The sequence below is a fragment of the Eleutherodactylus coqui genome, chromosome 1 (assembly GCF_035609145.1).
Source record: "Eleutherodactylus coqui strain aEleCoq1 chromosome 1, aEleCoq1.hap1, whole genome shotgun sequence".
NCBI lineage: Eukaryota > Metazoa > Chordata > Amphibia > Anura > Eleutherodactylidae > Eleutherodactylus > Eleutherodactylus coqui.
In genome coordinates, this window is record NC_089837.1 from 488,110,608 (window position 1) to 488,125,574 (window position 14,967).

The 14,967-nt window shown below is 46.3% G+C and overlaps 1 protein-coding gene across 3 annotated transcripts in view; it reads right to left on the minus strand.

Moving 5' to 3' along the window:
* The window catches only part of GRIA4 (glutamate ionotropic receptor AMPA type subunit 4), a 396,500-nt gene that overhangs the window by 34,693 nt on the left and 346,840 nt on the right, over nt 1-14,967 (minus strand). For all 3 annotated transcript variants that reach the window (XM_066594081.1, XM_066594082.1, XM_066594083.1), the window contains exons 10-11: nt 13,174-13,380; nt 7,424-7,794 (exon numbers count right to left, since the gene is read on the minus strand). In XM_066594081.1, the coding sequence (XP_066450178.1) occupies nt 7,424-7,794; nt 13,174-13,380 (578 nt within the window). The remainder of the gene's footprint in view (nt 1-7,423; nt 7,795-13,173; nt 13,381-14,967) is intronic.

Sequence of the window (14,967 nt, forward strand, 5' to 3'; positions counted from 1 at the left end):
TAAATCAGACGCACCCAGCTACGCTTTACTGCTGGCTTCGCCATTTGCTTTCCTTAATTGGGAAAAAAATACCTGCTCTCCAAGAGTTATAATAACTCTGCTACCCTCACGTTCTGTGACACATAAGCAGGGACACAGCACAGTTATTAAACTTCTCATGTTCATTGAATATACGCAGTGCTGCCTTTTGGTGGAAAAAAACTGAAAACAAATCTATTTGTCCAGCCTCTGTCCGTCCTAAGGGCGGTGGACACGTGTGAGCTGCGTGAACAACATTGCTAAATCAGACGCACCCAGCTACGCTTTACTGCTGGCTTCGCCATTTGCTTTCCTTAATTGGGAAAAAAATACCTGCTCTCCAAGAGTTATAATAACTCTGCTACCCTCACGTTCTGTGACACATAAGCAGGGACACAGCACAGTTATTAAACTTCTCATGTTCATTGAATATACGCAGTGCTGCCTTTTGGTGGAAAAAAACTGAAAACAAATCTATTTGTCCAGCCTCTGTCCGTCCTAAGGGCGGTGGAGACGTGTGAGCTGCGTGAACAACATTGCTAAATCAGACGCACCCAGCTACGCTTTACTGCTGGCTTCGCCATTTGCTTTCCTTAATTGGGAAAAAAATACCTGCTCTCCAAGAGTTATAATAACTCTGCTACCCTCACGTTCTGTGACACATAAGCAGGGACACAGCACAGTTATTAAACTTCTCATATTCATTGAATATACGCAGTGCTGCCTTTTGGTGGAAAAAAACTGAAAACAAATCTATTTGTCCAGCCTCTGTCCGTCCTAAGGGCGGTGGACACGTGTGAGCTGCGTGAACAACATTGCTAAATCAGACGCACCCAGCTACGCTTTACTGCTGGCTTCGCCATTTGCTTTCCTTAATTGGGAAAAAAATACCTGCTCTCCAAGAGTTATAATAACTCTGCTACCTTCACGTTCTGTGACACATTAGCAGGGACACAGCACAGTTATTAAACTTAGATAATTCATTCACTAGAGGCAGTGGGGCCTTTCGTTTTCCAAAAAGGGCAAAAATTATATTTGGCCTGCAGTCTTGCGCCAATTTATTTCCTGCCTGTGAAATCAAATCACTGGTAATACAGCATGCTGAGGGGTAGGGGTAGGCCTAGAGGACGTGGACGCGGCCGAGGACGCGGAGGGCCAAGTCAGGGTGTGGGCACAGCCCGAGCTCCTGATCCCGGTGTGTCGCAGCCGACTGCTGCGCGATTAGGAGAGAGGCACGTTTCTGGCGTCCCCACATTCATCGCCCAATTAATGGGTCCACGCGGGAGACGGTTATTAGAAAATGAGCAGTGTGAGCAGGTCCTGTCCTGGATGGCAGAAAGTGCTTCGAGCAACCTATCGTCTACCCGCAGTTCTGCGCCGTCCACTGCTGCCAATCCGAATCCTCTGTCTGCTGCTCCTCCTTCCTCCCAGCCTCCTCACTCCACTACAATAACACCTGCTCAGGAGCGGGAACACTCCCAGGAACTGTTCTCGGGCCCCTGCTTAGATTGGGCAGCAGCGGTTCCTCTCCCACCAGAGGAGTTTATCGTCACTGACGCCCAACCATTCGAAAGTTCCCGGGGTCCGGGGGAAGAGGCTGGGGACTTCCGCCAACTGTCTCAACAACTTTCTGTGGGTGAGGAGGACGATGACGATCAGACACAGTTGTCTTGCAGTGAGGTAGTAGTAAGGGCAGTAAGTCCGAGGGAGCAGCGCACAGAGGATTCGGAGGAAGAGCAGCAGGACGATGAGGTGACTGACCCCACCTGGTGTGCAACGCTTACTCAGGAGGACAGGTCTTCAGAGGGGGAGTCAAGGGCATCAGCAGGGCAGGTTGCAAGAGGCAGTGCGGTGGCCAGGGGTAGAGGCAGGGCCAGACCGAATAATCCACCAAGTGTTTCCCAAAGCGCCCCCTCGCGCCATGCCACCCTGCAGAGGCCGAGGTGCTCTAAGGTCTGGCAGTTTTTCACAGAGACGCCTGACGACCGACGAACAGTGGTGTGCAACCTTTGTTGCGCAAAGCTCAGCCGGGGAGCCAACACCAACAGCCTCACCACCACCACCATGCGCAGACATATGATGGCCAAGCACCCCACAAGGTGGGACGAAGGCCGTTCACCGTCTCCGGTTTGCACCCCTGCCTCTCCCCCTGTGCCCCAACCTGCCACTGAGATCCAACCCCCCTCTCAGGACACAGGCACTACCGCCTCATGGCCTGCACCCACACCCTCATCTCCGCTGTCCTCGGCCCCATCCAGCAGTGTAGTTCAGCGCACCGTTCAGCCGTCGCTTGCGCAAGTGTTCGAGCGCAAGCGCAAGTACGCCGCCACGCACCCGCACGCTCAAACGTTAACCGTCCGCATAGCAAAATTCATCAGCCTTGAGATGCTGCCGTATAGGGTTGTGGAAACTGAGTCCTTCAAAAGTATCATGGAGGCGGCGGCCCCGCGCTACTCAGTTCCCAGTCGCCACTACTTTTCCCGATGTGCCGTCCCAGCCCTGCACGACCACGTCTCCCGCAACATTGTGCGCGCCCTCACCAACGCGGTTACTGCCACGGTCCACTTAACTACGGACACGTGGACAAGCACAGGCGGGCAGGGCCACTACATCTCCCTGACGGCACATTGGGTGAATTTAGTGGAGGCTGGGACAGAGTCAGAGCCTGGGACCGCTCACGTCCTACCCACCCCCAGAATTGCGGGCCCCAGCTCGGTGCTGGTATCTGCGGAGGTGTATGCTTCCTCCACTAAAGCACCCTCCTCCTCCTCCTCCTCCTCTGTCTCGCAATCAAGATGTGTTAGCAGCAGCATGTCGCCAGCAGTCGGTGTCGCGCGGTGTGGCAGCACAGCGGTGGGCAAGCGTCAGCAGGCCGTGCTGAAACTACTCAGCTTAGGCGATAAGAGGCACACGGCCCACGAACTGCTGCAGGGTCTGACACAGCAGACCGACCGCTGGCTTGCGCCGCTGAGCCTCCAACCGGGCATGGTCGTGTGTGACAACGGGCGTAACCTGGTGGCGGCTCTGCAGCTCGGCAGCCTCACGCACGTGCCATGCCTGGCCCACGTCTTTAATTTGGTGGCTCAGCGGTTTCTGAAAAGCTACCCACGCTTGTCAGACCTGCTCGTAAAGGCGCGCCGGCTCTGCGCACATTTCCGCAAGTCCCACACGGACGCTGCCACCCTGCGCACCCTGCAACATCACTTTAAGCTGCCAGTGCACCGACTGCTGTGCGACGTGCCCACACGGTGGAACTCTACGCTCCACATGTTGGCCAGGCTCTATGAACAACGTAGAGCTATAGTCGAATACCAACTCCAACATGGGCGGCGCAGTGGGAGTCAGCCTCCTCAATTCCTTTCAGAAGAGTGGGCCTGGTTGGCAGACATCTGCCATGTCCTTGGTAATTTTGAGGAGTCTACCCAGGTGGTGAGCGGCGATGCTACAATCATTAGCGTCACCATTCCTCTGCTATGCATCTTGAGAAATTCCCTGCAAACCATAAAGGCAGCTGCTTTGCGCTCGGAAACGGGGGCGGGGGAAGACAGTATGCCGCTGGATAGTCAGGGCACCCTCCTGTCTATTTCTCAGCGCGTACAGGAGGAGGAGCATGAGGAGGATGAGGAGGAGGGGGAAGAGACAGCTTGGCCCGCTGCTGACGGTACACCGGCTGATTGCCTGTCATCCTTTCAGCGTGTATGGCCTGAGGAGGAGGAGGAGGAGGAGGAGGAGGATCCTGATAGTGATCTTCCTAGTGAAGACAGCCATGTGTTGCGTACAGGTACCCTGGCACACATGGCTGACTTCATGTTAGGATGCCTTTCTCGTGACCCTCGCGTTGCACGCATTCTGGCCACGACGGATTACTGGGTGTACACACTGCTCGATCCACGGTATAAGGAGAACCTGCCCACTCTGATTCCCGAAGAGGAAAGGGGTTCGAGAGTGTTGCTATACCACAGGACCCTTGCGGACAAGCTGATGGTAAAATTCCCAGCCGACAGCGCTAGTGGCAGAAGGCGCAGTACCGAGGGCAAGGTAGCAGGGGATGTGCGTAGATCGAGCAGCATGTACATCCCAGGCAGTGCAACAGTCTTTAAGGGCCTGGCCAGCTTTATGGCTCCCCACCAAGACTGTGTCACCGCTCCCCAGTCACGGCTGAGTCGGCGGGAGCACTGTAAAAGGATGGTGAGGGAGTACGTAGCGGATCGCACGACCATCCTTGGTGACGCCTCTGCCCCCTACAACTACTGGGTGTCGAAGCTGGACATGTGGCCTGAACTAGCGCTGTATGCCCTGGAGGTGCTTGCTTGTCCTGCGGCTAGCGTCTTGTCGGAGAGGGTGTTTAGTGCGGCTGGGGGAATCATCACAGATAAGCGTAGCCGCTTGTCAACCGACAGTGCCGACAGGCTAACACTCATCAAGATGAACAAAGGCTGGATTTCCCCAGACTTCTGTTCTCCACCAGCGGACAGCAGCGATACGTAAGCAATACGTAGGCTGCACCCGCGGATGGAAACTACGTTCTCTCTCACCATCCAAAACGGGGACATTTCTGCTTCATCAATCTGTGTCTAATATTCCTCCTCCTCCTCCTCCTGCTCCTCCTCCTGAAACCTCACGTAATCACGCTGAACGGGCAATTTTTCTTAGGGCCACAAGGCTCACTCAAATAATTTTTCAGAACAATTTTTATAAGTTTCAATGCGCTTAAAAGCATTGGAACTTTAACTTGAACCAATTTTTCGTTACACTGGGCTGCCTCCAGGCCTAGTTACCACTTAAGCCACATTAACCAAAGCGATTAATGGGTTTCACCTGCCCTCTTGGCTGGCCATGGCCAATTTTTGGGATGTACATTAGTACTGTTGATACAGCAATTTTTGTGGGCCCTCGCCTACAGTGTAATCAAATTAATTTTTAGCCCACCTGCATTACAGCTGACGTTACCTCAGCTGTGTTGGGCAATGCAATGGGATATTTTTATGTACCGCCGGTGGGTTCCAGGGAGCCACCCATGCTGTAGGTGCACACTGAGTTTTTTATACATCTGTACACTTCTAAAGAACCCGTCTGACTGGGCCATGCAGTGTGGGCCGAAGCCCACCTGTATTACGCACGACATTACTACCTCAGCTGTGTTGGGCAATGCAATGGGATATTTCTATGTACCGCCGGTGGCTTCCTGGCACCCACCCAGGCAGTGGGTCCACAGGGAGTTTAACCTACATGTGTCCACTTGTAAAGAACCCCAGTCTGACTGGGGCATGCAGTGTGGGCCGAAACCCACCTGCATTAACCCTTTCCAGTCCACTGTGTGACCTGTGAAGACATTAGGGTTTAAGGCTGTACAGCTCCGTTGTTGGTAGACGTCCGTCGGGGTTCTCTTACTGTATATTGCCAGCCTCTCTGCTGTCGGAGCCTATCCTACGTGTCAGCTCATGCAGTACTGGCTTTAGCCAGCATATAGCGCCGTTGTATAACAGCAGAAAAAGAGTAAGCCCCCTAGGAAAACCATATACAAATTGGATTGGAAAGGGTTAAGCACAACATTACTACCTCAGCTGTGTTGGGCAATGCAATGGGATATTTCTATGTACCGCCGGTGGCTTCCTGGCACCCACCCATGCTGTAGGTGCACACGGAGTTTTTACTACATCTGTACACTTATAAAGAACCCCAGTCAGACTGGGGCATGCAGTGTGGGCCGAAGCCCACCTGCATTAAGCACGACATTACTACCTCAGCTGTGTTGGGCAATGCAATGGGATATTTCTGTGTACCGCCGGTGGGTTCCAGGGAGCCACCCATGCTGTGGGTCGACAGGGACTTCACAATAGGGAGTTGTACCTGCCTGTGTCTATGAATTAAAAAGCCCGGTCTGACTGGGGCATGCAGACACCTTGACAGAATGAATAGTGTGTGGCACATAGGTTCCCCATTGCTATGCCCACGTGTGCAGCTCCTGATGGCGGTGGCACAGGATTCTATTTCTCATTGCTTCTGTACAGCATTGTGGGCTATCGCTCCGCCACTTTTAAAGAGGGTCGCTGCCTAGTCGTGCCAACCTCTGCAGTGTGTGCCTGCGGTCCCTCGTCATGGCAGACGCAATTCTAAATAGACATGAGCGTGGTGTGGCATGAGGGCAGCTGAAGGCTGCCCAGGGACACTTTGGTGTGCGCTGTGGGGGGGGGGGGGGGAGGGGGGGCGGTTGGGCAGCATGTAACCCAGGAGAAGTGTCAGTGGAGTGTCATGCAGGCAGTGATTGTGCTTTGTTGGAGGTAGTGTGGTGCTTAGCAAAGGTATGCCATGCTAATGAGGGCTTTTCAGAAGTAAAAGTTGTTGGGAGGGGGGGGGCCCACTCTTGCCGGTATTGTGGCTTAATAGTGGGACCTGGGAACTTGAGATGCAGCCCAACATGTAGCCCCTCGCCTGCCCTATCCGTTTCTGTGTCATTCCCATCACTTTGTTGAATTGCCCAGATTTTCACACATGAAAACCTTAGCGAGCATCGGCGAAATACAAAAATGCTCTGGTCGCCCATTGACTTCAATGGGGTTCGTTGTTCGAAACGAACCCTCGAGCATCCCGGGAAGTTCGTTCCGAATAACGAACACCCGAACATTTTGGTGTTCGCTCATCTCTAGTAATAAAGCATATTGCACTTTTGTTAGTTACCCCACTGGCTATCATATAAGCACAACTTGTTTGAAAAGTTAGTGACCATTTAAACAAACTCATGCAATGAATGGCCATTATAGTGCATAATACAATAAAGTAATTCTTTTATCCCCCTCTTCCTTATTTCCCATTCATCCTTCCTTTTCTTCTTCTTGTCATTCATTCCCTTATTTCTGTGCTTTCATCTTTCTTTCTTTCCTCCCTCCTGTTCTATTTTTCCACCCCATTCTTTTTTCTGTCCGGAGTTCCTTTCTTCACTTCTCTCCACCATCTTTCCTCCTGTCATTCCTTCCTTTTCTCCCATGCTTCTTTTCTTCATTAGTGTCCCTAGTTGCTAACTTCTTTCTTCTTTCTTTTTTCCATTATGTCTTTCCTCCCTTCTCTTTGTTACTTTCCTCCACCGCTTCCTTACTACTTCTAGCTCTCCCCCCCCCCCCCTATCCTTAGTTCTGTCCTTCCTTCCCTCTCTACCTCCTGGAAAAGGAAAGAAAATGTGCTTTTCTACAAAAATAATTACTTGCTAAGCAGGAGTTTCCCCTAAATGTAATCTCACTAATTATGCAATATTATGTAAATAAGCAAAACCTTTCATATCAGGTCATCATCATAGCATGCATTTCATATCAATATTTCTGTACATCTAAATATAAATGCTGCTAATGCTATTTTAATCTCTTGTTGATTAGCCTGTCAATCAACCGACCATTAAGTTTCATGTACTAACCTTGGAGATATATCACATCCTTGCTGCATAAAAGCTCCAAGGGAGAACCAAAGGCTGTTGAAAATGCCAAACTCATTTGGTGGTTGATCACTGGGTCCCTCCTTACCATCTTCAGGCTCTTCCGTATGCCACTCATAAGGGCTGAATCGGCTTACGAGGAAAAGGACTACACTTACTCCAATATAAGCAAAAACTATGCACATCCAGATTTCATAAGCCAATGGATCCAAAAATGAAAAGACTCCAGGTTTTGATTTTTGTGGTTTTTTAATCATAATGGAAATTCCTAAACTCATGAAAGGCTTTGAAAAATCAATGACTTCTTCTCGCACCAAGGTAATAGTCAACGGAGCCACTGCGATCTCCGCTTTCTGTGAAACAAGAGAAGGCAAACTATTTTTACATGTTCCTTTCAAAGTTTTACAGTACTAGAATATCATGCATAGATAGTAATCTGTCAAGGCAAATTAGCTTCCAATTCAGTACAGATGGACATACATGGCAAGCAGCAGATAGAGGCATCTGACTGTACTGACTCCTCTATCAGAATTGGTAATTTCATAAAGATTTGCCTACTTAAAGGAATTTTAGATATTTAGATATACCATGTTGGATATTTATGGTATATCAACAGATGAGAGTCCCACTCATGACTCAACAGCCGGTCACTTAGGCTGGTCTGCCATTCTCTCATCTGTCTGTTCTAATCAGACCCTGTAGAAATGAAAGTATGGCAATTAGCAGACAGGCATCTGTCTACTCTTATGCCCTTTCCTTTTGACTCTGTGCTCCAATCTGAATCTGTAGAGTCTACAGAGACTAGAAGAGGGCAGAATAGTCAGTAGTGATAAATAAAGAGCTGTACAAGAGCTAAAAGAGACGGCTCTTTATGGTGAGCTGAGCCACATCATCCAGCTCACCAAAAAGGACCATAATGCCCAAGAGTATCTGTGACCTCATCCATCTAAAGCAGTACTTCTCAATTCTAGTCCTCAAATGCTCCCAGCAGGACAGGATTTGAGGATGTCCTATCGAAAGAACACTTGTTGCAACCTCTGAGGCATTGATAATAATAAAAGCACCGGTTCAATACTAAAGCCCCATTTACATGCAACGATTATCGCTCAAAAGTCATTCAAATGATGGCATATGAGCGATAATCGTTGTGTGTAAATGCTACAATCCTTCACTCTTCCACAGAACGATTACAATTGTATCCACCTGACAGCCCCTGTGAGAACAAAGGAGCTAATTGCAGAGCTCAGACCACCTGCTGTGTTTTGTAAGCAGCTCCTGGAGGCTCATTTACATGAAAATGAAGCTAATAAAGTGCTAATGACCATTAGTGCTCATTAGCACTTTATGCAAAATGATCACTAGAATTGTCAATCTTTCAATTGTTTGAAAGATTGTCTTTGCTTGTAAATAAGCCTAAGGCCCCCTGTCCAAGGCAGTGATTTCTCCGGCGGTAAATCACTGGCGATTTGTGCCGGCTGAAGCTTTCTATAGCGTTACTATGGAAAGCGCCGGCCCCGTGTCCATGAGCTGAGAATCATTGCAATTCTCCGCTCGCGAATTGCCCCAATTCTCCGCGGTCAGCCTATCTGTCAGATAGGCTGACCGGCGGAGAACCGTCTGCTGGATCCTGCTCCCGGGCGGCAGCTCCCGTGGCTGAAATTTGCTGTGGGATACCCCAACACCCGTGGACAGGGGGCCTTAGGGAAAGTCTAGGGTACTTGAGGACTGTAATTGAGAAGCATTGATCTAGAGAATGGGGGTTCTCGGACTCCCAATCATCAAAACTAGACTAAATGAAGAGGTGGCTGCTGTTAGTGACTGTAAGAGTTACGGATACAGCTGAATAAATCTTTAAGAGGTTAATATGGATGCATGGTCTTGTGTATAGCTAAAGTATCCCAGTGTGCTGCCATTAACAGCACTAGAAATGTACTCCCTAATTCTAAACTAGATTTTATACATGCTTGGAAATTAGATTTAGGCATTACCCTTCCTCTTGGTATGTGGTACCAGAATTGTACAACCATTTTGAAAAATAGTTAATGGAAACCTTACTTAAAGTTTTGCATAGAATATACATGTACCTACTAAAGTTAATAGATTCCATCCTATTACTTCATCAAACTGCTTTAGGCAATGTGGAACATTGGGATCAACTCTCTACATGTTTGGTAAACTTGTGTAAGAGTTCAACGACTCTGGTGTGATATCAGCCGACTTATTTGCAGCATTTGGGATCATTTTGATAAGCTTTGGTTCCCTTGGATCAAGGTCCGGCTGGCAAATTTTAGTCTGGGAGGGGGGGGGGGGGCAAGCACATGGCATTGGCCCATGAATAGGGGTCCATCCTAAGAGTGAAAAGGCATGATATGTCTGGTTGTATGCAGCCATACCATGCACCCAAAGTGCCCAACAACTGACTGCAGCATGTGGGCCTGGTTTGGCAGTCTTTGGTCAGTCACACCATGTGTTTCCACAGTTAACCTGTTAATCTGTTTAACATGAATACAGCACCAGAAACAAATCCATACAATAAATACAGCACCATAACCAAGCTCATAACACAAATGCAGTATCAGAAACAAGCTTATAACACAACACAAATCAAAGCCTGGTACATAAAGTCAGTGCCAGAATGAAAATTGGTATATGAATACAGTACCATAATGGAGTTCATTGCATAAAAACAGAACCAGAACCAAACTCATATCATAAGTATACCAACAGAACCAGGCTCAGTGCATAAGTACACAACTAAAATCAAGCTCATTACATAAATGCAGCATCAGAATTAAGCCCATAACAAAAATATGGCACCAGCACCAAGCTCATAGCATAAATATGGCACCAGAACCAAGCTCAGAACATGAATACACATGGCAGGTCATCAACAGATGATTAGCAGGGATTTGTCACTCAGGCTCCCTGCCAATCAGCTGATTCCCATCACCGCTGTCAGTATGGACAGCACAGCAAGCGGGTCACGCTGTCCATACAGCAGTAGACATGGTTGTTTTTTTAGGTGCAGATCCTGCTGAAATCATGGGAGCTGTGTTTGCACTACCAATGCAGCGGTTGCAGAACGGACAGCACTATTGACGTCTTGCACTGTCAGCACTAACAACGGTGGCAGAAATAGGCTGATTGATGAGGACCCAGACGAGGATCTGAGAATAGTTTATCAGTAGAAAAATATCCTGGGAAGGGAGAGTTGTGCCTTAGCATTTTTTTAATTGCATTAACTCCTTCACAATCGAGATGCTGCCAGGGTCAGTTTGAAAGCAGCTTTCCTCCTTCTACTCCCAAGTCGAAGCCAGCCGCTTGCAAAGGAACCTGTGAAAGCTGCAGGAGCACCAAATGCAGTGCAAGTGTAGTAAGCTAGACGCTAACAGTGCGGTACCAGCGGGAAGGGGCGGACACAGCGCTATGAGTCGTACCTATGTGTGCGACACTTTGCAATGCTTTATTCACATAGGAATGACTTGTAGCGTTGTGTCCACCCCTTCAAGTTTGTACTGTGCTGTTAGGGCTTAACCAGACAACTGTGTTTTAGAAACGTTTTGCAGGCACGCCCAAAAAACGTGACGGGGCAAGGCCATTGATTTCAATGCTTTCGCTTTCACAAGCATGCTTCTCACGCAATATTAAGAAAAGATAGGCCTTGTCCCATCTTTTTGTTTTTTATTTAATCGTGTGAACAATACCGCAAGCATATTTGTGCATGCGCTCATCTGTCGAAGCCTTACTACACTTCCTAGTGTCTAGCTTACTACACTTGCGAGGCTGAAATGTGCTTATGCCCATGTGAAGGACCCTTTAATCTACATGTACATACTGCATATTTCACTGCTCTAATGTCTACGGATTGGGCGGCTGTTTGCATTTTGTCCTGACAGAATTATTGACTGTTAATTGTGTTGCAATTATTTACTGTTATTATGGCTCTACTCAAGGCTTTTTTATACAGAACGATTATAATCGATTATTATCATTCAAAAAATCATTTAAATGAGCAAAAATCAACGACGATTGTTCAGTGTAAACACAGTCAACAATTGAACAATGAATGATAAATTGTAGGCTTTTCGTTCATCGTTCACTTTATGCAGGCATACCGATAGTTCAGCCGCTCTCATTCACTTTTACAGTATGCTAGATGCCTGTATGCCCGAAGGCCCCACCTAAGGGGGAAGTACTGTTAGGGTTCGCTGCTGGGATCTGTTGTAGTTCATAGGTTTTCAGCAGCATAACCCAACAGGTGTGGAATGATCGAGCTGGCTGCGTGTGGATTTCCCCAGTCAGCCAACACCCAAGGTCTGTGCTCATATATATACCAGCTCCTTTGCTAGAGACTGCTTGTCTTTTTCTGTCTGTTCTGGTGTGGGCAGTGTCATGCTCCTGCATGTATGTGCAGGTTCTGTTCAGTGTGAACTGTGTCATGCTTCTGCATGTCTGTGCAACCTTCTGTATCTTCTGTGCTTGTTCCATATCTTCAGTGTGAACAGTGTTTGTTCCTAAAGTGTCTGTGCAGCATGCTGGATGTTTAGTACAAACAGTATCATGCTGCTGCATGTCTGTAGCTTTTGGTATGTCTGGTGTGAACTGTGTCTTGCTGTGGGTGCTGTATCATCTAGAATGAGGTAGGTCCCTAGGTTCCAATGCGGGGTTGATCCTATTGGGATAATTGCCCCGCATGGCAAGCAGGTTTTCCTGGGGTTAGTTGTCTTGTTAGTGTAGGGACCCGCAAGATGAGGACCCTTGAAGTTGGGCTTGCGGGCTTAAGTGTCTTGGCCAAAATACAAACTAATACCTCATACTTTCTTTAGTTATTCCATTTGGCTATATCTGCAGGTATGCTGGTGAGTGTTTTGTGCATTTATCAGTCAGTGTGTTATGTCTGTCCATGAGTAATGTCGACTGTTTCTGAGTTCGCCTTCTGACGAGTTTCATGTCCAATTCGCAGTTCTGCAGTTCACGTGCTGGTAAGACTCTGTTAAGTGTTCATGCTCTAAATTTTGTATGGTTAAACCTATAGGGTAATTTGTTTTGTGAATGTTAGGTTCTCTCTGCCTAAAGCCTCGTGAAAACACCGACAGAAAAACGCGACCATCGGAAGCATTGGATTTCAATGCATTTGTTCAGATGGATGATTTTCCGGTGCATAAAATTGGCTGTCCGGAAAAGATAGCACATAGTGTGCATTCCGCCTGGCCACTTTTATGTGATGCCGGAAAAGATATGACTTCCTATGTTCTGCGGGAATACACCAGTTCCCATAGACTCCTGTGAGAGCTGTCAGAAAAGGGAAGAGGAAAGGAGTTTAGCAGCAGCTCGAATTGCTGAAGCTCCTCCCCCTACCTTCCTGGCAGTTGCCATAAGCTGGGGAGGGTTCAAAGAAGTTTTGAAAATCTCAGTTAAGAACTTAAAATATAACTTTTGTGAACTGATTTCTCTAATATGACAGAGTATTCTGTATCCTTTCCCATATCACACATCCAAGGGAATAGTGTCTAAGCAAGAAAAGAAGCACTCCAACTGAAAAAAAGATTGGAAATTTTTCTGGTACAGTCCTAAAGGATATTTAAATAGGACACGCAACTGAACCATTAGTTTAACCAACCATCGTAAAAAGGTGTATGGGCCATCATTAATGGGTAAATTACCACCAAATGTCCTAAAAAAACACTCCATTTATCCAGAATTAAAATGAAAAACTTAAGCAGTTTTCTTACCCCATATACAAGTTCTCCCACCATTCCATTCCAGATTTTTGTATCTGAATCTCTCGCTCCATATTTTCCATCAGGAACAATTGCAATTTTATACTTGATACCAATATGTTTTGCAATTTCATAGGCCAGATCTACACAATATCCTTCAAACTTATCATTTCCTTCCAACAGCTCATGGTTTTTCTTGTACATCACATAAGGTGATTCCTATAATGAAAAGAAGAAAACTTAAAGGAGAAACATGCGTAACTTGCTCTTTGAAGGACCTTCAGGGCACAAAGTGTCTAAACAATGGTATAGTCAACGACATCTTATATACTTGAAAAGTAATGCGTTTGACAAAGTAATCTACAGTACGAATTACAGAAATTCTATATTTTTGAACCATCTGACATATATAAAGGGTATTATGACCTGATCTTTATTCATGACTCTAAGTATTTCCACTTTTCAAAAAATTTTCTAAAGAAATTGGATCTATCTCCTATTTGCTGTGTGAACACATACTCAGTTTATTCAGTACTCCAAAAATTGAGAAAAACATGACCCAAAGGTTATGTTGACCTTCTTTCCCACAAAGGATGGGAATGGAATGGGGAAGGGTATAATGGCATAAATTATTACCAGCATTGGTTTCCATTTTGACCTTTGGGGTCCTTTTGTGTAGCTTTGAAAACCACTCCTGTCTACTATAATATTTTAGCAAGGTTTCTATAGGTAATGGATTAGACACAGGTTGAAATACCCTTTAAAATGCAAATTTGAAGTGCATTTTAAATCATTTAAGAAAAATAAACATGTAAAGATAACATTATGTACACCAAAAAGTAGCAAAACTGATACACAATATAGTAATTATACAACAGATATATTCATGATACAAGAACAATAACCACATAAGAGTTAACAGCAAAAAAAGTAGAAAAAGACATGGCTTAAAAAAAAGCGGAAAAAAATGCATATTTCTTACTAAATGACTTTGCAATTCCACCTTCCTTTTGTTTCTTTTTGTGCTATTTCTTTGAGATATTTCTGGTCTACTGTCATTATTGTGTCTCTTATTACAGTTTCTGAAGTGGATGAAAACAGTAAGTATTATACAAAGGGTTTTCTAGTTAATACAAGTGGAGCACATTTTTTCAGCAACCAAGAAAATCCATATCTGGAATACTTTTCATTAAGTTTACAAGACAAAAATAATTCTAAGTAATTAGTTTCCTCTTTGGGTTATTGCACAAGAATGTTTTGGTATTGTGCTGTAAAATCTAAGTTACTGTAGGGCACACAAAACTTTTGTCATACTTCTGCAAATAAAATCTCACTATAAAACACGCAGTTTGTAAATCTTCTATTAATAAAATTCTATCTATAGAAAAACTCCAATAGTCTGACATCTATAGGCCAACTTCAGGTCACAAAAGCTGAGACACGATCCCAGGCACGATCAACAGTGGAGCTCTTTCAGGAAGAAAGCAGATATGTTTTTTCTTATTTCATACAAACTCTTTAAACTCATCTTTTAACACCATTTTGTGTTGATTAATTTAAGATATTTAAAGGGGTTGTCCCGCGAAAGCAAGTGGGGTTCAGCACTTCTGTATGGCCATATTAATGCACTTTGTAATGTACATCGTGCATTAATTATGAGCCATACAGAAGTTATTCACTTACCTGTTCCGTTGCTAGCGTCCCCGTCGCCATGGTGCCGTCTAATTTCACCGTCTAATCGCCCGATTAGACGCGCTTGCGCAGTCCGGTCTTTTCCCTGGTGAATGGGGCCGCTCGTGCCTGAGA